At 44.0% G+C, this 21,832-nt stretch overlaps 1 protein-coding gene across 1 annotated transcript in view; it reads right to left on the reverse strand.

The window, feature by feature from the left end:
• The window catches only part of CRIM1 (cysteine rich transmembrane BMP regulator 1), an 882,829-nt gene that overhangs the window by 62,113 nt on the left and 798,884 nt on the right, over positions 1 to 21,832 (reverse strand). Inside the window, exon 12 of the mRNA XM_030196525.1 lies at positions 15,210 to 15,425. Within this exon, the coding sequence (XP_030052385.1) occupies positions 15,210 to 15,425 (216 nt within the window). The remainder of the gene's footprint in view (positions 1 to 15,209; positions 15,426 to 21,832) is intronic.

Raw genomic sequence — 21,832 nt, forward strand, 5'->3', positions numbered from 1 at the left:
CCACCACTGGATACCGATTAACAGCTGGCAAATCACCTGGGCTGGGCACAGCACTAGGCAAGAACCAGGAACAAGGCTTGACTCTAGCTGGAGCCAGGAACAGAGCTTGGGTAGAGCTAGGAACAGGGCTTGAGTGGAGTAGGAGCCAGAAACAGGGCTAGGCTGTAACAGGGCTTTCAGGAACACTAGCTTAGAAACAATACTTACAGGAACAAGGCTCAGAAACAAGACTTACAGGAACAAGGTTTTCAGGAACAAGACTCACAGGAACAAGGCTTTCAAGAACAGGCCTTCAGAAGCAAGACTCTTAGGAATAAGGTCTTCTTAACAAGGCTAGCTTGTTGTGAAGGAAAAGCATGAAAGTCCCAAGGTTCATTATAAAGGACCACACTGATGATGTCAGAACCTCCGAACCTCTGGTGCCCAGGAATAAGGCTTGGGACACACTGAGGAACATAACAGGCACCAGAGCAAGGCTAAGGTACTGGGACATTTGACTGAGGCTTGGATAGACTCTGGGGTGAAGCTTGGATGCAGGAACATCAGAGTGAGGCTTGGATAATCTCTGGAATGAGGCTTGAGAAACAGGGAAACAGGTAACCAAGGCATCAATGCAGGAAGAAGGCATCTAGAGAAGCCGAAGACTGACCACTGGAAGGAAAGGTGAGTCTGGACACGGGACATGGCCACAGCCATAACAATATTCTACATTGGAACCACATTGGTCTACCCCCTTCTTTTTGTTTTCTGTGTTTTGTTCATTCGATTGGGAGCCTCTTTTGCTTTTTTGGACTATAGCAGTAGTAGTACTACATATCCTTCCTGTCAGAGTATACTCTTTCAGCAATAGTATCCCCAAGAAGTGGATCTTTAAACTAAGTGCTTTGGAACTCAGTGGTCTTAAGAAAGCAACTGGAGAGTATTTTTTAAAATGTTTAAATTAAGTTTTAACCCTTTTTCTCATTGGCTTTTGTGGGTGGCTGATTGGAAGCTTTTTTATTGGTGCACTGATAGGAGGAGCACACTGGTCCTTTCAGACAGAGTTTGTATGAGAATGGTGGAGATGAAAACGGTAACGGAATTCAAACATGCGTGGGATGTGCATAAAGGAATCCTATGCAGTAGGAATGGATCCTCAGAAGCTTAGCCGAAATTGGGTGGCGGAGCAGGTGGGGAAAGAGAGGTTGGTGGTTGGGAGGCTAGGATAGTGGAGGGCAGACTTATACGATCTGTGCCAGAGCCGGAGATGGGAGGCGGGACTGGTGGTTGGGAGGCGGGACGTACTGCTGGGCAGACTTGTACGGTCTGTGCCCTGAAAAAGGCAGGTACAAATCAAGGTAAGGTATACACATATGAGTTTATCTTGTTGGGCAGACTGGATGGACCATGCAGGTCTTTTTCTGCCGTCATCTACTATGTTACTATGTTCTGCCATTATTGTGCTGCATATGTTTGCTAAAATTAAAAAATATTGCTTCCAAAGAAATTTGCCCTGAAGCAACAAAGTCAGTTTACAAAACGAAGGCTTCCATTGGTCATTGGAGAATGGATATTAGCGAATGGTGAAAGAAGAAAATATATCTTTTTTCATGAAAACATTTGAAACTTATTAGGAAATTATTTGACCTGCAATAGCGTTGAAAGAATAAGCATTTAAATAACGGGGGAATATTCTAAGGACCAATGATTGAAAAATAACCTTGTGTGAACTTGACTCGATATGGGTCTATATCTGAGGTCCTTTTTTTCTCCTCTTATTTGTACTAATCTTCATTCAACATTGATGTTGATCCTCTAGTACCAAAATAAGCAAGGGTTGTTATTTTTCAGTTTTGCACATACCACAACAAGACTGGTGATGCTGTAAATCTAAGGATGTGAGGCTTATGTGGGTTTTCTACATTCTTTTGAGAACCCTAAAATGCCTCCGAGTCCTTACTTTGCAATCTTTAGTGGAGGGTCACACTTAGTTTGACTGACAACATGGTTACTGACAGGCTGTGATTCTGTAACTAATCGTGACCGTGCTACTGTCTCGGGATTCTATTAAGTTTTTCTTTTCTGGAATTTGAAACACTGTCTCTGAAACTGGAAACAGCATCATCTTTTTATGGAGTCAAAATATAATGGGTCTGATATTCAAAGTGATTTAATGGGGCAGGAGAGGCTGCCGCATGGTTAAATCACACTCAGCGCCCTGATATTCAAGAGCAGTCGAGTGGCAGAGCTGGCACTTAATCAGTCCGATATCTGGTTAAGTAAGCAGATACAGTTAGAACAGCAGAAAGTCTGTGCTAACTTTACCTATCAAGCTAACTGGCCAGCAGTCAGAATATTGGCCTGATTAACGTCTGGGTGACACTTGTGCTGACCTGGACATGGCCTGGCATTGAATATCCAAACAATCCAGCCCACGGCTGTCAGCAGCTTAAAAACCGTGGGCTGAATATCTGTCCCAATACAAACTATCCCAGGTTGTAAAACACAGTTTGGAAGTCAATCACATCCCTTGTTTTTTGGTAACAGTAAAAAAAATCCCCTTCCAACAGAGGTTACCTGCTTTCCTGAGGAGAAATATGGCTCCCTATACACAAAAAGCACTAAACTGAACCTAGTTCCATATATAACTTCCTCTGTTTATAGTATTATGATACATTTTTTGTTCCCTGGTCAGGTTCTCATACTTTATGAGATCCTAATTTATTGCCTTCATGGAATGAGCAACATTGTTAAAGGGGCTTTAAACTGTCTAATTATGTTATACTTGTGCAGGGACATAAGAGACTTTCTCTGTGTATTCAATTAAAAATTACAGAAAACAGGATCAAAGAGCCCTGGGGTGTCAACAACTTAATGACAGCAAGCTTATTCAGTCTTTTGCTGTAGAAACTGCATCTGTTTCCACACATTAACCAGTCAGACTAATCCGAACTGGTCTTGTTTCCTCCCCTCTCCTTGAAAATAAAATAAAAAAATCCTAGCAACTGTTCCAGATGGAAGTGTTTGAAGCATTTCATAGCAGGGTTCAGCCTATCCATACTGGCCTACTCGTGCGTTTACTGCTGGGTGCTGGCATTTTGGGTGCAAAGAAACTGCTGACCCACCCACCTGAACCATTTTTTTTTGTTGTTGTTTCCTAGTAACCAAGTGCAAGCGACTTAATCCAGGTTATAAAAAGCATCTCCACCTCTGAAATATCATCCTACAAGGATAGTGGGAGGAAAAAGGGGAGAGTGATGGCATGGTGTGACTTTTCTTAATGTCACTCCATTTCCTCCAGATTATGTGGCGAACCTGTATGAGTAACAATTTCTCTTCCCAATCACTCTTAAAAACAAATATAATGCTGTATTCTTAGCTTGACTATAGCTGTTGCTTTATATAATGTGAAATCTTTCAAAAGAGCACTTAGCAAACAGTATTATATGAGCTAAAATGGTCCTACTAAAGCCGTTGAGAATGCTAGTAGCCAAATAAATTCTTTGCAACTTTTAATATTTTTTTTACTGAATCAAGAGAAGAATTAAAACCATCAAATGGAGGCAAAAACACCCCAACAGTCTATAGTCAGAATTTAAGTAATATGGTAAAAAGTCTTTAATAATGTTTAGTTCATTTGCGCGTACAAAAGTCATCTGCTTAACTCAGCCATGTTTCGACTTGCGCCTGCTTCAGGGGCGTATGATGTTACCTTAATAGGGAATATCAAATTTAACTGTCAAGATTTCAAACATCTAGCAATGAGAATCTAGTAAATCCCTCTCTGCAAGTTCAAAGAATCTATTGTGCAAATGGGCATTTCCACATGGCTCACACAGCATTTGTTTTATGTAGGTGATTTTTGTACCAGCAAATGAACTAAACATTATTAAAAACTTTTTACCATACTGCTTTGTTTTTCTGATTTTTTCCAACTCTATCTTCGGTCAACAGAAGAATTATTCAAAGATGTCACTGCATGTGAGCTGTAAGACCAGGGAAGACCCTTCTTTATCACAGATAAAGTAGCAGTACCTTCTATGGGCAGACCTAAAGAAATTGTTAAATTTATTTTACTGGAATTTATTAACCACCTTTATGAAGAGATTCACCCAAGGTGGTGTACAGCAGGTACATAAAACTCTATACTTGCCTACCACAAGCAGTCTTCTGTATTTCATTCTTGAAAATACTTTAACATATTCATTTTAAAATGTGTTCTTTTGTCATTTTCAATCCCGCTAAGGTGTGGGGTTTTCAATCCTCTATCTTTTAGAGGGAGTTCTGAGAAAAGAGGAAACCTCACTGTGTAAGCGAATATTTGCTAAGAAATTTGGGGGCTCCTTTTCTAAAGGGTGGAAGGGGTAGCGTGGGCTTCGCATATGGCAAATCCGATCTACCTCCAGGCTCACCCAGGAGTCCGGCAGTAGTCCTGCCTTTGCCAAGCACCACTTCCAGTGCAAGAAAATAAATTTTAATTTTCTAGTGCTGGGGGATGTGCCTGGTGATAATAGGATTACTGCCAGATTAGTGTTGGAGCCCTTACTGCTTTCTAAATAGGAGGTGGTAAGGGCTCCAGGTGTAAATGGCCATGTGGCAATATTTTGCTTACTGCACGGCCACTTACCAGTCTTCATGAAAAAAGGCCACCATTTGATAAAAGGGCTCCTTGGTGACTTAAAGCTTGAGGATAGAAGAGAATTTGTAGGTTTATTGATAAAACTTGTTTTAATTTCATTAAAAAAGCAACCATTAGCATTAACCTGTTTAAATTGTCTAACATTTTTTTCATTTACTTTAAATTTAATTGGTAGAGCCCTAGAGCAGTAAAAAGTAGGTAGTAAATACTTACCTGATCTACATCATTTTGCCTAGAGCAGTTAGCAAGTAGATATTAGATAGCTTGTCACATTAAAATTATTTTGCCTTAGTACTCCCCCCGTTTACAAAGCCACACTAGTGGCTGCCGGTGTGCTAATGCCAACACAGCCCATTCACATTGGATGGGCTGTGTCGGCATTGCCATGCGGCATCCGCTAGTGTGGCTTTGTAAACAGGGGGGGGGGGGGGGAATATTTTTATATAGCGCTTAACTGCCTTCAACAGAAAAGGTAGTTTTCTGTTCTTGCTAAAAGGTAAGAAAACTGTGCTAATGAGCTGAATTAGGTCTCTTAGGCAGGCTTACTACTGTGTTAATCATCAAAGGGGCTGTTGAAAGCATCTGTCCTTGAAACAAAGATAAAGATAAAAATGGTCCCAAGTACCTTCTTTCTCACAGTGAGTTCTGACAAAAAAGGGAAACCTCACTAGGTAAGTGAATACTTGCTTAGAGATTTGGGGGTTCATGCAGAAAGCCTTATGGTAGAGCTGCAGCTGTACCATGAAATTAGCGATCCACAAAATTATTGATCCCAAAATATGAGGCATGTTTTAAATAATGAGCATGCAAATTGCTGCTGTGTTAAAATCATGGCAGTAATCCGCAGCTCATTGCTAAATGTCACCTTTCCTGTCAGTGTCTAGTGCCACCCAATCCCCCCCCCCCCCGACATGACCAACCACCCTCCTATCCCGATCCCCCAAAATTATGCTTGGTGTCTAGTGGTACCTCTCTACCATCCCCCGATTTGAAAGTACTAAAAATAAAAAGTCCTTGGTGTTTAGTGGAGGCCCTCTACTCTGCAACCCCTTTTCCTAGGCCCTCCCAGACACTGTACCTTAAATGAGGCAAGAATAATGCCCATTTGCTCCTGCCTCCAATGTTGTCATTTTCAAAATGGTGGTGTTCAGCCCTGTGTGGTGCATCCTGTAATGCTTTTGGCCATATAAGGGAAAATAAATGGTGTGGTATCTACACCATTCCCATGTATATCTTTGTCAATTCTCTGTGGACCTTCACCAGATTTTTGTTCCATAGAAGTATTTTTTTGTATTATTTAGCATTTTAGAACCAAAGTAATTTTTGAACAAATCTGCTTTTCTCTCATCCCTATCTATATAATAACCCTCAGTATCTTTGAGTCTTGTAATTCCAGCTCTTGCCTTTCTCCTTTGGCAAATATACCCTGAAAAAGTTTTGCCACCTCGCTTTACATTTTTTGTCATTTTCTCTTCTGCTCGTGCTTTTGCTATCCTTATTCCTTTCTTCACCTCTCTCAGCTTCTTGCAGTATTCTTTTTTGTGCTTCTCTTTCTGTGAACTTCTGTATTTTGTGAGTGCTACTTTTCTTCCATTATCTTTGCAGCGACCTATTTAGAAAATAATGTTTCCTTATTCTCTTGCTTTTACTTATTTTCCTTAAAGATCTACTGCCCTTTTTATAGTGCCTTCCACTTCCTTTATCTCCTCCCACCCTGTAGCTACTTCTACAAGTATTTCTCAAGGTACTTGAATAGACAATTCTCCAAATGAAGGAGTGTGAATAGTGGAGTGCCACAGGGATCTGTACTGGGAATGGTATAGAAATGGGAATGATGAGTAAAATGATCATATCTGCACATTACAAAATTATTCAAAATCACATATGGACTGTGAGAAATCGCAGGAGGAACAGGGCCACAGAGAGACAGAGCCAGGCACAGGACAGGGTTGCCGTAGCTGCTGTCCCCCCTCCCCCCACTCGGGATATAGCTGCCGCCGCCCCACTTGGGATGCAGCTGCCGTCGCCCCTCACTCACTCGCTCACTCAGACTGCCCCTGCCCCCTACTTTCCTGTGTCAGTGCGCCTGCTCTTCCCTGGCCTCCAAAGGGGGCCCAGTGCTGGGGTCTGTCTCTCTCTCTTGCTCCTGTGTGCCGGTAGTGGGTTATCACGTTAATACAATCACCTGGGTCCTGACATAAGCAGGAGAGAAAAGACCCCGGGTGCCAGGCCCCACTTGGAGGCTGGGTCTGGGGAATTTTGCCCTCCTCTCCCTCTCCCGCTCCCCTCTCCCCTCTCTCAGAAGCTCTGGAGGAACTTGCAAGAGTGCAAGACTGGGCATCTAAATGGTAGATGAAATTTAATGTGGACAAGTGTAAAGTGATACATTTTGGGATTAATAACCCAATTTACAGCTACATGATCCTAGGCTCCACATTAGGAGTCACCACATAGGAAAAAGATCTATGTGTCATTATGGACAATATGTTGAAATCTTCTGCTTAGTGTGAGGTGATGGCCAAAAGGCAAACAGAATGTTAGAAATTATTAGAAAAGTAATATAGAATAAAACAAAATATATAATAATGGCCCAATATCATTCCATCGTGTAACTACACTTTGAGTGTTGTGCGCAATTCTCGTCACTGTATCTCTAAAAGGATATAGTGGAATTAGAAAAGGTACAAAGAAAGGCAACCAAAATGATTAAGAGGATAGAATAACTCTCATTTGAGGAAAGGTTAACAATGTTCGAGCTCTTCATCTTGGCTGAAGGGGGATATGATGGAGGACTACAAAATCCTGAGTGGAGTAGAACACATAATTGCCAATTGATTGTTTACTCTTTCAAAACATACAAAGACTAGGGGACACAGTAATACTTTTAAAACAAAGAGGAGAAAATATTTTTTCACTCAATGTATAGTTAAGCTCTGGAACTTGATGTCAGAGGATGCAGTAAAAGCAGTTAAGTTTCAACAAATTTCTGGAGACAAAGTCTATAAACCATTATTAAGGTAGACCTGGGAAAAGACATTGATTATGCCTGGTGACAGGCATCATGGAGTTTTGCTACCTTTGAGCATTTTGCCAGGTATTTGTGGCCTGACTTTGCTACTGTTAGAAGCAGGAAATTGGACTAGATGGACCTTTGGTCTGACCCAGTATGGCAACTCTTATGTATCTCTTCGATTGTCTGCAATGCATTATTCTCACTGTATAATCCACAGGAGCTCATATTCCATAACTCAGAGGAGGCATGGCAAAGAATGGAACCCCCACCCCGAGAAGTCCGATTTAAATTAGATCTTGAAAAATAACTGTTCTGTAGTTTTCTATTAATTCGTAGAAAGGGTAGAAGATCACTGCAAGTCCTGCTCATGTTTGAACCAAAGTGAATAAGCAAGAGGCACTATTTCTGAAATTCTGTATGGAGTTCTCCTGCCATGCCTTGTAACTTCCAAGAACAATCAAGTTCAGAGCAGTGTTACAAATGACCTCACACAGAATGTAATCAGATTGGTTCATGCTCTGTGTGTTTCAATTTGACAAAACAGTACATTTGTGATAGGGTGGTAATCACTATTGTGCATGAAGGAAATAACGTACATCAGTGGAAGTCACCATGGGCTACATAATGAGATGCAAAGCATGCAAATTCATGCAAAACAACTCATTATTATGCAAACTGAAAAATGCAGCTTGCGTTCAATCCATAAGCTGCATTACTTGTGGAAAAATAATGACTGTTCAAAGTTGGCTTTATTTTTTCTGCCTGGAAGCACTGTGTTGATAACACGTCCAGTGGTCCCGGACACCATCCTAAAGGATTCAAGGCTCTTCCAAATTAACAGTTCTTTCCCCCTCCCGAAGAGACCCCCCCCCAACAAAAGATCCCACTCCCAGGGCCTACCTTTCAGCCCCAGGAGGTAAGGACGGTCTGGGAAAGAAACAATCACCAGATGCTCCTGCTGGTGCCAGGTTTAAAATGGTGCTGACAACCTTTAGTAACAGTCTCACGGTACTTCACAGTACTTCAGTAGCACTGCAAGACCACGGCTAGTAGTCATCAGGGCCATTTTAAAACCTGGAGCCAGAAGGAGCAGGACTGGAGGAGGAACACACTTCTGTACTATTCCACCAGACTTCTAGGGAACCCTTGTGACTCCTGGGAGGGGCCAGGGGTGGGCAGAGGGTATTCCCCTGCTTGGTAGGGGGGGGAAAGGGTTGGTCTGTTAGGACACTGGGTCTCTTAGGGGTATCTGAAGTTGAAGAGGGCTTGATGTAGGTGGATTGGATAGGTGGGTGGATTGGATGGGTGGTTGATGTGTCGGGGGATCAGATGGGGTGGTTGATGTGCTGAGGGGAATTGAGGGGGCATAATGTATCAGGGTGATTGTGGGGGCATGATGAATCAGGGGGAATGAGAATGGGGGCCACCATTGCACATCTTTTTTTGAATAGTCAAGCAATTACATAACATAGGTGCACTTCTGCTTTCTGCAGGTGTATGTAATATGGTGCCTGTGAAGTAACCCCCCGATATTCAAAAGCATTTAACCGGCCAGGATTTGCACCTAGCCGGTTAAATGCCCTATAACCGGCTATCCATGAATTTTCAGGAGGACATGGAGGGCCAAGACCTGCTGAAAATTCACAGTTAGTGGATAGCAGATTATATCGGCTATCTGCTGATTTTCATTGTAAGTTTGGCAGCCATATTTGGCCACGTGAATAACAGGCCTATCTTTTGCTGGCTCAAACTTAACTGGCCAGTGATTAATATCGGCTTAGCCGGTTAAGTCTGAACCGGCCAAAATTAAACTGGATATTCAATGCAGGTCACTGGAAACGGTCCAGCACTGAATATCCGGGCTCAGTGCCAACGGTGGAAGTTAGTCAAGCTAACTCCCGTGGTCTGAATATTGGGCAAGTGTCTGCCCTGGGTACTACATGCAGCACAGATTTTGTACCTACCCTCTGCATTTACCAGAGGGCTAATGATTTCTTGTAAGTGCTGTTTTATGCTATTTTTGAAAAATCTTTATAAATAAATAAATCCTATTTTACATATGATGTTGAGGTAGCAAGTGGGACATCCAGGTCAGGACGTTCACAATTCCCCCAGTATTTTACAATAGCCTTTTGTAAAATATGTACAAGGACACTGGCAAATACAGTGGGAACATTGATTTCACGAAGCTCCATCGTTAGAGAGGCATCACCTGGTAAGGCCAATGTGTAAATGTCGGTGAATACATGCACAGATGCCAATTTTCAGCACCTACTGTATGAAGAAAATTTTATAACAGGGTGCTATGGATAGGCACTTAAAGAGGATTTTAAAGACAAGTAGGTGGCTACTTTTTTTTTTTCAAATACTAGCAAATCTGGCAAAGAACGCATAATGAATGTAGGGACACTGTACAGGTATGTATAATCTACACATGCACTTGGAAACTCCACCCACACTCTACCCCATACTCTACCTCTGTAAATACCTACCGACAAAGTGTGCACTATTATGTCTTAGACAAAACACCAAAATGGAGAAAAGATCCTGTATGAAGAAATGACAAAAGGAAAAGAAATCCAGCAGATTAGGCTTGATGTTTCTTGACGGAAGATATTTTATTTGGAAGGGGCGAGACTATGGAATGCTCTTCAGGTGACCCTCAGGGGAAGGAATGCTGGCTTCGGACAAACCCCTGATAAGCCTTTCCTTGGCTGGGAGGTGCCCAGCTCTCCCACCAGCTGCCTTCCGGTGCTGTGGAGGACTTGCAGCTCATCTGCATATCCTCACAGCCTTCTCCGGGGTGACTTCCAGGTCCACTCCGATCCACTCAGGGCCTTCACTCAAGGTGCACAGCGCTCCCACCAGTTGCCTTCCAGGTGCTGTGGAGGACTTGCAGCCCATCTGCATAGCCTCAAAGCCTTCTCCGGGGGGTGACTCCCAGGTCCACACCAATCCTCCCAGGGACCTCACTCCAGGTGGCCAGGGCTTCCAGGTGCCTTTTGGCCAAGATCAGGTGACCCTGAGGCTAACCCCTGGTAAGCCTTTCCTTGGCTGGGTGGTGCTCAGCTCTACTACTACTACTACTACTACTATTTAGCATTTCTATAGCGCTATAAGGCGCACGCAGCGCTGCACAAACATAGAAGAAAGACAGTCCCTGCTCAAAGAGCTTACAATCTAATAGACAAAAAATAAAGTAAGCTGCCTTCCAGGTGCTGTGGAGGACTTGCAGCCTATCTGCATATCCTCACAGGTTTCTCTGGGGTGACTCCCAGGTCCATCCCGATTCTCCCAGGGCTCTTGCTCCAGGAGCACTTTTTCTATACATTTTATATTTTCTCCCAGTTACTACTTATGGCTCCAGTACACTTTCTCTCCTTGGTACTGTCGCTTCCTAATCTGTTTCTCCATCTGAAACCACTGTATACTGCAGGAACACATTGCCCACCCTCTTCTTTCATCATCTCACCATCTCTTTTGTCTTCTTCCTTCTTCTCAGCTCTCAACCTTTCCTTTCTTCTATTCAAACATCTCCATTCTATCTGAGTACATCTCACCTTCATCATGACTCTCCTACTCTTCTCCGTACTCTCTTGCTCCTTCTCTTGCTCTCCGCTGGGGATATCAATCCCAATCCTGATCCTCCACATCAGCACTCATCCTATTCATGTAGGTCACATCATGATTTCTCCAATCTAATTTCTGTTCCTCTCCTCCTCTCCTCTTCCCTGCCTTTCTCATGTGCTCTGTGGAATGCCTGCTCTGTCTGCAACAAACTTTCCTACATCCACGACCTTTTTATCTCTCGTACACTCATTTGCTTGCCCTAACAGAAACATGGCTTAGCCCTGAAGACTCTGCTTCCGCCATGGCCCTGTGTCATGGAGGCTATCTTTTCTCCCATACTCCTTGCTCTGTTAGCTGTGGAGGTTTTGTTGGGCTACTACTTTCACCCTCCTGTAGATTTCAACCTCTTCTTCCACCTCTGTCTCACTGGTTTTCTTCCTTCAAAGTACACTTCATCCTTCTATTCACTCCTCTGACTCTCCGAGTAGCAGTCATTTATCGACTCCCTGATAAGTCTCTTTCTTCCTTTCTCACTGACTTTGAAGCCTGGCTTTCCTTCTTTCTTGAACCTTCATCTCCTTCCCTCATTCTTGGGGATTTTAGCATTCATGCTAATAATCCCTCTGACTCTTATGCTTCTCAGTTTCTCACTTAACATCCTCTTTCAATCTTCAACTGTGCTCCACTACCCCCACTCACTAGAATGGCCACTGTTTATCTTTTTCTCAAACTGCTCAATCTCCAGATTCTGTGCCTCAGCTCTTCCCTGACCATCACCTGATAACTTTCACACTTAAACACCCTCCCCTCTAATCCCGTCCAATCTCAACCAATACATTTAGGAATCTTCAGGCTATTGACCCTTCTACTCTTTCCTCCAGTGTTTCAAATCTCTTCTTAACCACAATGTTATCCAAGTCTGTCAGTGAGGCTGTCTCTTCCTATAATACTACGCTCTCCTCTGCTCTGGATAATCTTGCTCCTCCCATTCTCCGTTCTGTAAGGCGTACCAAACCCCAGCCTTAGCTGACTTCTAGAATCTGCTACCTATGTTCCTGTGCCCAGTCTGCCAAACGCCTTTGGCTGAAAACCCGTGCCTATGCGGACTTCATACATTTCAAATTCTTGTTGACCTCCTTCCAGTCTGCTCTTTTATTTGCCAAAAAGGACTATTACATCTAGTTGACAAATTCTTTTGGTTCAAACTCTCGACTTCTCTTTGCCACACTGAACTCTCTCCTCAATGTGACTTCACCTCCAACTCTCCCTTCACTTTCTCCCCACTCTCCCTTCACTTTCTCCCCAAACTCTAGCTGAGTACTTTCATGAGAAGTTTCACAAGATTAAACTTGAATGCTCAACCAAATCTCCTCCACCTCTCCATCCTTAGTCCATTCTCTCAACCCTTCTTCATCTCCTACCTCATTTTCTGAAATCACTGAAGAGGAAACTTCATATTTTCTTTCCTCCTCGAAACTACCTGTTCCTCTAATCCTATTCCCACCCATCTACTTAGCACTATCTCTCCTACTGTCTTCATATCCTCAATCTTTCACTTTCCACTGCGATTGTTCCTGATACCTTCAAACATGCCATAGTCACACCACTCCTTAAAAAACCTTCATTGGACCCTACCTGTCTTTCCAACTATCGCCCCATCTCCCTCCTCCCTTTCCTATCCAAGATACTTGAACATGCTGTTCACTGTTGTTTTCTTGACTTTCTTTCATCTCAAGCTATTTTTGATCCACTTCAATCTGGCTTTCTCCTTCTTCATTCAACTGAAACAGAACTTGCTAAAGTCTCCAATGATCTGTTCCTGGCCAGATCCAAAGGTCTCTATTCTATCCTCATCCTTCTCGATCTATCTGTTGCTTTTGACACTGTTGATCATCGCCTACTCCTTGATACACTGATTTCAGGGCTCTGTTCTTTCCTGGTTTTCTTCTTTCCTTCCCATCGTACTTTTAGTGTATTCTCTGGTGGATCCTCCTCTACTTCTATCCCACTATCAGTTGGCGTACCCTTGCTCAAATGAGCACTTTGCTGAAATTTAAGTGTGACTTGGAAGAGGCGTATAAGCCTATGTGGAGTATTTTAAAACTATATGCATATACTCATTGTAAAAAAGGAAATACATGTATAATCTTCTGGCTCCCTAAACCACACCCAAGACACATCCCCTTGGAATCTAAGCATACATGGCAATCTACACATGTACGTAGCGGCATTCTGAAATCACCATTTAAACACGTGTGTGTGCTACACATTAATGCTATTTGAACTTCTAGATGTCTCACAAGCCTATTAAAATAACTTACATAGTAAAAAGGCAATTCTATAACCTAGGAGGCCACATTTAAATGCGCTTTATGAGTGCAAATGTTTAGAATACTAGTGCTGATGTGTGTATGGCAGAGCACTTAAGCGCTATTCTGCAAATACCTGCATAACTTACAAAGCACATATTTGCAAAGAGGGTGTTCACAGAAGAGAAGCATGGACAGGACTTAGGTGGGGTAACTTACAGAATACGCCAGTTGCTGCTGCACTCTCAAAAGCTCTATGACTGGTGTAACTGCAAGCACCCAAATGTTAGGCATGATGATAGCAGGTTACTCTAGTATTCTATAACGAAACCTAGGCATCTAGGTTCTGTTTATGGTGCCTAAAAAATCCACGAGGAAAGCATTTCTGCCTAGCCATATTCTATACTCCAAGCCTAGATTTAGGCACAGTATATAGAATAAGCTTAGTTGATATTCCAGCACCTAAAACTACGTGCGTCCATATACACCAATGAAAACGTGGTGTAAATCCCTGTGTGTAAATTTACTCACCCTGGGCCATATTCTATAACTATGCCCATTTCCCCGCCCATAGCAATGCCCTGTTTGACTGCAAGCATTAGAATTTAGGCGCAGTACATTACAGAATACGCTTACGGATTTGTGCATGCAAATTCTAATTATTGCCACTTAGTGCTCATTATTGCTTGTTAAGCACTGTTATGAACGCTGCTTAGCTTGTTAAGCTAATTAAGTTACGCGCGTAGTTAAAGAATACAGTTAGATTTCGGTGCGGATTTCTAGGCACGCTATATAGAATCCAGGAGTAAGTGCCTACAATGAAGCCTCAAGGCACTTAAATGGAGGTTCCTGGTTATAGAATTAACCTCTCAGGGGGAAATTCTACAAATGGTGCTCAAAATTCAGAACCACAAAAAAATTGACGACGACCGGTATTCTATAACAGGGGTTCTAGGATTGGTGCTCTTTATAGAATAGCTGGATTCGTACTCAATTTTGGGCATGAGGAGTTACACCAACTGAAACCAGGTATAAATCCCAGCGTGCAGGTTGGGTGCAGATCCCCCAAATTCTATAACACTGCACACATTTTAAGGGAACGCCCCTCGCCTACCCATGCCCCTCCTGAGGCCATGCCCCCTTTATAGATCCACATGGAAACACTTACATGCTATTCTATAAATTGGCGCTTGTGTTTTCACGTGGATCTGCCCCATTTTGGCGCCTTGAATTCATTCTAACACTTTTTTGCACTAAAATTTAGATGCAGAAGTAGAGCCTAATGTTCAGTGTCATATAGAGAATTTCCCTCTCAGAGTCCATCATGTATTTCTTTTTTAAAGCTGACGATTGAATTTTTTTTTGTTACATTTGTACCCCGCACTTTCCCACCCATGGCAGGCTCAATGCGGCTTACATATACAGGTACTTATTTGTACCTGGGGCAATGGAGGGTTAAGTGACTTGCCCAGAGTCACAAGGAGCTGCCTGTGCCTGAAGTGGGAATCAAACTCAGTTCCCCAGGACCAGAGTCCACTACCCTAACCACTAGGCCACTCCTCCACATTAACTGTCCAATCCTTTTTATTAATGGTAGGCACATTCTTTGCAGCTACCCTATAAGAGTAGTTGGCATAACACTGTCATTATCTGTTAACTGGGTTTTGTTAAATTCCTGGAAGAATGAAATGCATATTACCTGGGCATTGCGGACAGCAGGAGTCTTGTGTGCGGATGGGGTTTTGGCAAAGAAGAGGTGGGCAGACCTCAGTTTCACAAAGAACACGTCCACTGTGGCACGTGCACTGCGTACAGGTATCGATGTTCCAAGTCTCCCCCTCCACAAAATACTCTCCTCCAGGTGCATGACAGATCGAGGGGTTGCTGAGCTCTGGCTTCCGTACACCTGAGTCATCTGTAAAAATGCAAATCAAAAAAAGTACATGAATTAATTTATTACTACCAGCTTATCAAAGATTCCACATGGTTAGGGATGAAAGGTTTATATTTCTGTATCAGCTCACTGTCAAACAAAATCAATCACTAATTGCCTGTTAGATTTTTGTCTCTCCTCTTTTAGCCAAGATCCAAGAGATTTACAGCTCTGGTTTAGCCCCAGGAATTCACACATCTGAAGTGGCAGCCTATGATATCTCAAAAGCTCATTTGCTGCAAAATTTGTTTTTTGGATTGATCCTTTAAAAAGGTGCCAAAATCTACTAAGATCCTAATTCAGATTTCCCAAATAAAAATCATAAGATCAAACAAAACTGCCAAAAAGGCAGTAAATAAATCCTGATTAATAAATAAATAAATAAATAAATAAATATCTGAACTATCAGTCTTTGATTTGGGCAGTGTAAATTCATGTAGTCGACTTGGATAGTTTTTTAAAATGCCCATGACCCACCCATTCCACAGTCATGGCCCATGCCCCCTTTCAGCTGCGCATATTAGAATTTACATGCACCACGTTATAGAATACACCTAGAAAATTGTGTGCATAAATTCTAATTAAAACCAATTAGTGCTGCAACTTGTTTAAGTATGAATAATCAGCACTGATTGACTTGTTAATTAATTAAGTTGTGTACGGCCAAGTTAGCGCGCACAACTTAAGGTGCCATTTATAGAATTTGGGGGCTAGTCCCAACTGTCTTCCTTAATATCTCTCAGTGCCCACAATTCTTTCACCTAATTCCCAACTCCCTATTTTTCCATCCTGTCCAATCCCTGAGTCCTCACTCACAATCCCATTCCCACCTAAGCCCTGTGTCCCCATTTATACTCCCAATACTCAGCCAATTTTAGAGTCTGTCTTTTTCTAGTGTGCCATCCAATCTTGGTGTCTCCACCTAAGTCTGAGTCCTTGCTACCCCACAACCCTACGTCTTCAAGTGTAAATTTAAATGTTGCAGTCAAGTGTTTAAAATTAACACTGTCCACAGTATTTAAATATCAGGGGAAAGTTTTTTTAGGGAAGGATACCAGTGTGTTTTTCTAAACTTTGAGAGTATGGATCTTCGGAGTCCAGCAAAATGGCATGAAATTTTGAACTGAACTGGCTACTACCTTTTGATATTTATAGATTTGCATGCTGTCATTTTAGTACAACAATTGGGCCAATGGTTATTAATCACTGGGTATTAAACTGCTTGATTACTACCACGGTTATGTATGAGAACTCATTATTATAAGAAGAAAATAAGCATTACCATACTGGGATGAAGGTCCATCGAGCACAATATCCTGTTTCCAACAGTGGCCAATCCAGGTCACAAGTACAGCGAAGATACTTACCTGTAGCAGGTATTCTCCGAGGACAATAGGCTGATTATTCTCACAAGTGGGTCGACGATCCATGTCAGCCCGGGAACTGGCATAAAGTATAGCAAAAATTTGCTAGATCCTTCTTCAGCACATCGCGCGACTGACTGCACGTGTGTAGTGCCTTCCCGCCCGCTGCGCGACCGCACTCCTCAGTTCAATAAAGAGCAAAGAGAGAGAGAGAGAGAGAGAGGATAGGAAAAGACAACTCAAAGTGGAGGTGGGCAGATTTGTGAGAATAATCAGCCTGCTGTCCTTGGAGAACATCTGCTACAGGTAAGTATCTTCACTTTCTCCGAGGACAAGCAGGCTGTAGTATTCTCCAGGGCTGGGTGCTAGGGCTTCTGGTGCCCTCCTGCAGCCTATTAGTCGGCGCCCCCTACCCATCCAGAGGCAGGATCACTATGGCTCCGCCCCTACAGTAGCCACACCCCTTTTACCGGCCATGTTATCAAAACCTCAGAACCTAACAAACAGATCCCTATTTAGACACTTGGTCTTGCAGTCACACATACAGAACAGAGATAGCCCCTCTTCAAATTCTTCAAAAATTAACGTGCAATCCTAAGAAGTTAGACTCTGCATGCAGCACAATACCAGGAAACCAGAAAGAAACACATTGCTATACTCTGCAAAATAAGACAGCAGATGTACATTCTCAAATTGGACATATTCCAAAAATGAAAATTAAAATAAAATGATTTTTACTACCTTTGTTGTCTAGTGACTTTGTTTTACTGATCATGTTGGTCCCAGTATCTGATTCTGTTGCTCTCTATCTGTTCTATTAACTCTGTTCCCAGGTCTTCCTTTCCATTTATTTCTTTACTTTCCTCCTTTCTTCTTCATTTCTTGCCCTACATCCATAGGTAAAAGCTGGATCCTCCACAATCTTGACAGGAGGAGGCATAGAGTTGTCACGTTTTCCAAGCAGGAAACTGGGTTGTGAGCCCTTGGGCCACTGCCAAGGAGCGGCAGTGGCAGGCAAAACCACCCCACACTGGAGACTAGACAGAACAGGACTGGAACTCCGGACTGGAGTTGCAGCAGAGGCAAACAGGCAGGACCTAAGCAGAGTAGGTACCCTAAAACTTCACCTGCACTTGGCCACTTTTCACCAGGAGTTGAGCTCCTGGCTGCAGGTGGCCGGCAGGACTTACTGGGCAAGGCAGGACTGGATACCCACTAGGCTGAACCAGGACTGAGGGTCAGAGAGGAAAGGAATAAACAGGGGCAACAAGGCAAGAAACAGGGCTAGGACTCACAGAAGAGACAACACAACACAAGGCAGAGAAAAGACAAGCTAGGGGACAGAAACTGGAAGCTGCAAGCAGCCACAAAAGCAGGAAACAAACACTGACAAACAAGGGAAAGAACTAAAGACTGCAAGCAGCCATTGAAGACAGACAACACAGAAACCTAAGCACTACCCAAAGAACTACAAACAAGGAGCAAGACTGAGAAACAAGCAAACCCTAAACTAAACATAGACTAACTAGAAACAGGCAAGAACTGCAGGCAAGAAACTAGAACAAGGAAATAAACTCAGGCTGAAGTGCAACAAGCACCAACATACCAGGGTCTTAGACGATGCAAAGGCAAAGCAGAAAGGTTTCAAAATGGCTAATAAGCCCAGCAGCAGCTGAGACTCAGATGCAACAATCACCAGGCAACTAAGGGTGCTGTGCAGGTTCAAACAAAACAAGCAGGTCTGGCAGTCTGGAAGATCCGGACCAGACTGGGCTGAAATCTGGAATGAGTGACAGCACACAGACAATCTAATGCAGCCAGCACACATAGACAGAACTAACTCACAAAGAACAGACATAAGCCAGCTCAGAAGCTGACCACAGGAAATAAGGTGAGTTTGAGAGGGGGCACTGCCACAGACGTGACAGAGTGGATCCAGCTTTTGCCTATTTTCTCCATCCATGTGCAGTTTTTCTCCTGTTTTCCCTTTCCCTCATCTCCGTCAGTATGCATCTCCTTCCTCTTTCTTACCTCCCCTCCATCCATATGCATCTCCTTCCTCTCTCTTCCCTCTCCTCCATCATAACAATAAATATTGGTCAAGTGAGCCTCGCAACTGCGAGGACATAACAGAGATTAACCTGAAACTATATACAAACTAGCTGAAACTGCAGCCTGGAATAGAACAAAATGGGCCTAGGAGAGTGGAGTTGGATTCTAAACCCCAAACAGATTCTGCAACATTGACTGCCCAAACCGACTGTCGCGTCGGGTATCCTGCTGTAGGTAGTAATGAAGTGTAAAGTATCGGGATATGAGTATAAGCATCCTTCAAATCCAGAGAGCATAGCCAATCATTTTCCTGAATCATGGGGAGTAGGGTGCCTAGGGAAACTATCCTGAACTTTTCTCGGACCAGGAATTTGTTCAGGGCCCTCAGGTCTAGGATGGGACACATCCCCCCTGTTTATTTCTGCACAAGGAAGTACCTGGAATAGAATCCCAGCCCTTCTTCCTCTGATGGAACGGGTTTGACCGCATGGGCCTTTAGAAGGGTGGAAAGTTCCTCTGCAAGTACCTGCTTGTGTTGATAGCTGAGTGAATGAGCTCTCTGTGGTCAATTTGGAGGTTTGGAGACCAGATTGAGGGTGTATCCTAACTGGACTATTTGAAGAACCCACCGGTTGGAAGTTAAGAGAGACCACTTTTGGTAAAAAAACATTAACCTCCCCCCAACCAGCAAGTCGTCTGGCACAGACACTTTTATTTTGGCTACGCTGTACTGGAGCCAGTCAAAAGCTGGGGAGCAGCAGGGGCCTTGGGTGCAAGCTGTTGATGAGAATGAGTACGCTGGGACTGAGCCTGAGTAGGCTGGGGAGACGCCGGAGTGTACCTACGCCTATAATAGGAAGAGGGAGCACTCCATAAACCACCAAAAACCTCCTAGTTGATGTCATGATTGGGGTCAGAACCCCTCTCAAACTTACCTCTTTCCTGGGGGTCAGCTTCTTAGTGTTATGATTGGGGTCAGAACCCCTCTCAAACTTACCTCTTTCCTGGGGGTCAGCTTCTTAGCTGGCTTCTGTTTCTTTTGTCTGTCCTTTCTGAGCTGGCTCTGTCTCTCTATGCTGGCAGCTTCCAGCAGCAGGGCTCTAATTGTTTCACTATACTGCACCTGTGTGGGTAGTCTGAGTTGCTCTAACTCTCTTTGGGTGTACTGGCTTCAAGTGTTTCACGGTGTTGCATTGGTGTGGGTTGGGCCTCTATGGTTTTCAGTGTGCTCTCTGGGTCAGTGTGCTGTTGCCTGGGTCTACGGAGTGTGACATCATCAGGGAGGGCCTTGATAAGGAAGTGGGTTCTTTCCTTCAGGGCCTTCGCAACGTTTGCTTCTGGCTACTTGCTTTAGGTCCAGGTTAGGTTAGTGCAGTCAGTGTGCACTTGTGTTGTGTGTGTTTGACTTCCCTGTCTTTCCCTTTGGCTCCTCTGCTTTCCCTTTTGCTACGGTGTGTAGCACTGCTGTTAGTGCAGTGCTGGAGTTTGGTGCTGGGAGCACCCTTGTTAGTAAGTGTTTAGGAAGCACCTTTTGTTGTTGGGGTATTTGGCTTTCCTGCTTGTTTCCTTGTGCTTGCCCCGCTTTTCCTCATGACCTGTGTTTAGCTGCTGTAGCTGGGTGCTTAGGAAGCACCAGGGTGAGAACCCATGTTTAGCTGCTGCAGCTTGGTGCTTAGGAAGTACCAGTGTTAGGTCTGGCATTTGTCTTCCCTTCCTTTTCCCTTGTGGTTTCCCAGCACTTCTGTTAGTGTAGGGCGTAGGGGCACCCCTGTTAGTTTCTGTTAGGAGCACTGCTGTTAGTGGAGGGCTTAGGAGCTTTTCTGTTGGTGCTGGGCTTAGGAACACTTTTGGTCACTTTAGGAGTTAGGTGCACTTCAGTTACAGCTTGTTTTAGTCCTGGTCCCTGTGTCGTCCAGTAAGTCCTGCCGGCTACTCGAACCCATGAGCTCAACTCCTGGGGGGCTTAGTAGCTAAGTGCAAGTGAAGCTGTGTGGACCAGTCCAGTGTGCTCCAGTCCAGTGTTCCAGTCCTGTGTCCTCCAGTCCGGGGGACCAGTCCAGTGTGTTCCGGTCCGGTGTGTGTTCCAGTCCGGGGGATTGCAGTCCAGTGTTCCAGTCCTGTGTCCTCCAGTCCGGGGGATTCCAGTCCATGTGTTCCGGTTCGCTGGGCAGTGCCTGCAGTCCCTGCCGGTGTGCTTACCCAGTGTTGGTTGGTGGGTTTTGCCTGCTGCTGTCGCTCTTCGTCAGCAGCCCAAGGGCTCACGTTTGCTCCAGAGCCCAGCCCCGCGGGCTCTGAACCTGACAACCTACGCCTATAATAGGAAGAGGGAGCACTCCATAAACCACCAAAAACCTCCTAGTTGAGGAGGTGGAAGCAGAAGGTGCCCAGTGGGAGAGAGAAGCCATAGCATCTGTGCGCTTCTTGTTCTGGTCAACTAGATCTTCCACCTTCTCTCCGAAAAGATTATCCCCCCGGCAAGGAACATCTGCTATCCTCTGCTGGACCAAATGGTCCATGTCAGAAACATGCAGGCATGAGAGTCTGCGCATTGCTATACCTTGAGCAGAGACCCTGGATGCTACATCAAAAGTGTCGTAAGCGCCCCTTGCCATGAATTTACGACACGCCTTCTGCTGCTTGACCAGCTGGCGAAAAGGTTTGGTTTGCTCTGGAGGGAGGGCATTTACCAAACTAGACAGCTGCTGCACCGAGTTCCGCAAGTGGATGCTCATGAAGAGCTGGTATGACTGTATACGGACAATGAGCATGGTGGCCTGATACATTTTCCTCCCAAATGAATCCAAGGTTCTAGCTTCTCTGCCTGGGGGCGCCAAAGCATAGTCTCTAGAACTCTTGGCTCTCTTGAGGGTGGAGTCCACCACCATGGAGATGTGGGGTAACTGAGACCTCACCAACCCGGGCTCCCCGTGGATCTGATATTGAGAATCTGTCTTCTTGGAGATTATGGGGAAA

The sequence above is a fragment of the Microcaecilia unicolor genome, chromosome 3 (assembly GCF_901765095.1).
Source record: "Microcaecilia unicolor chromosome 3, aMicUni1.1, whole genome shotgun sequence".
Lineage (NCBI taxonomy): Eukaryota > Metazoa > Chordata > Amphibia > Gymnophiona > Siphonopidae > Microcaecilia > Microcaecilia unicolor.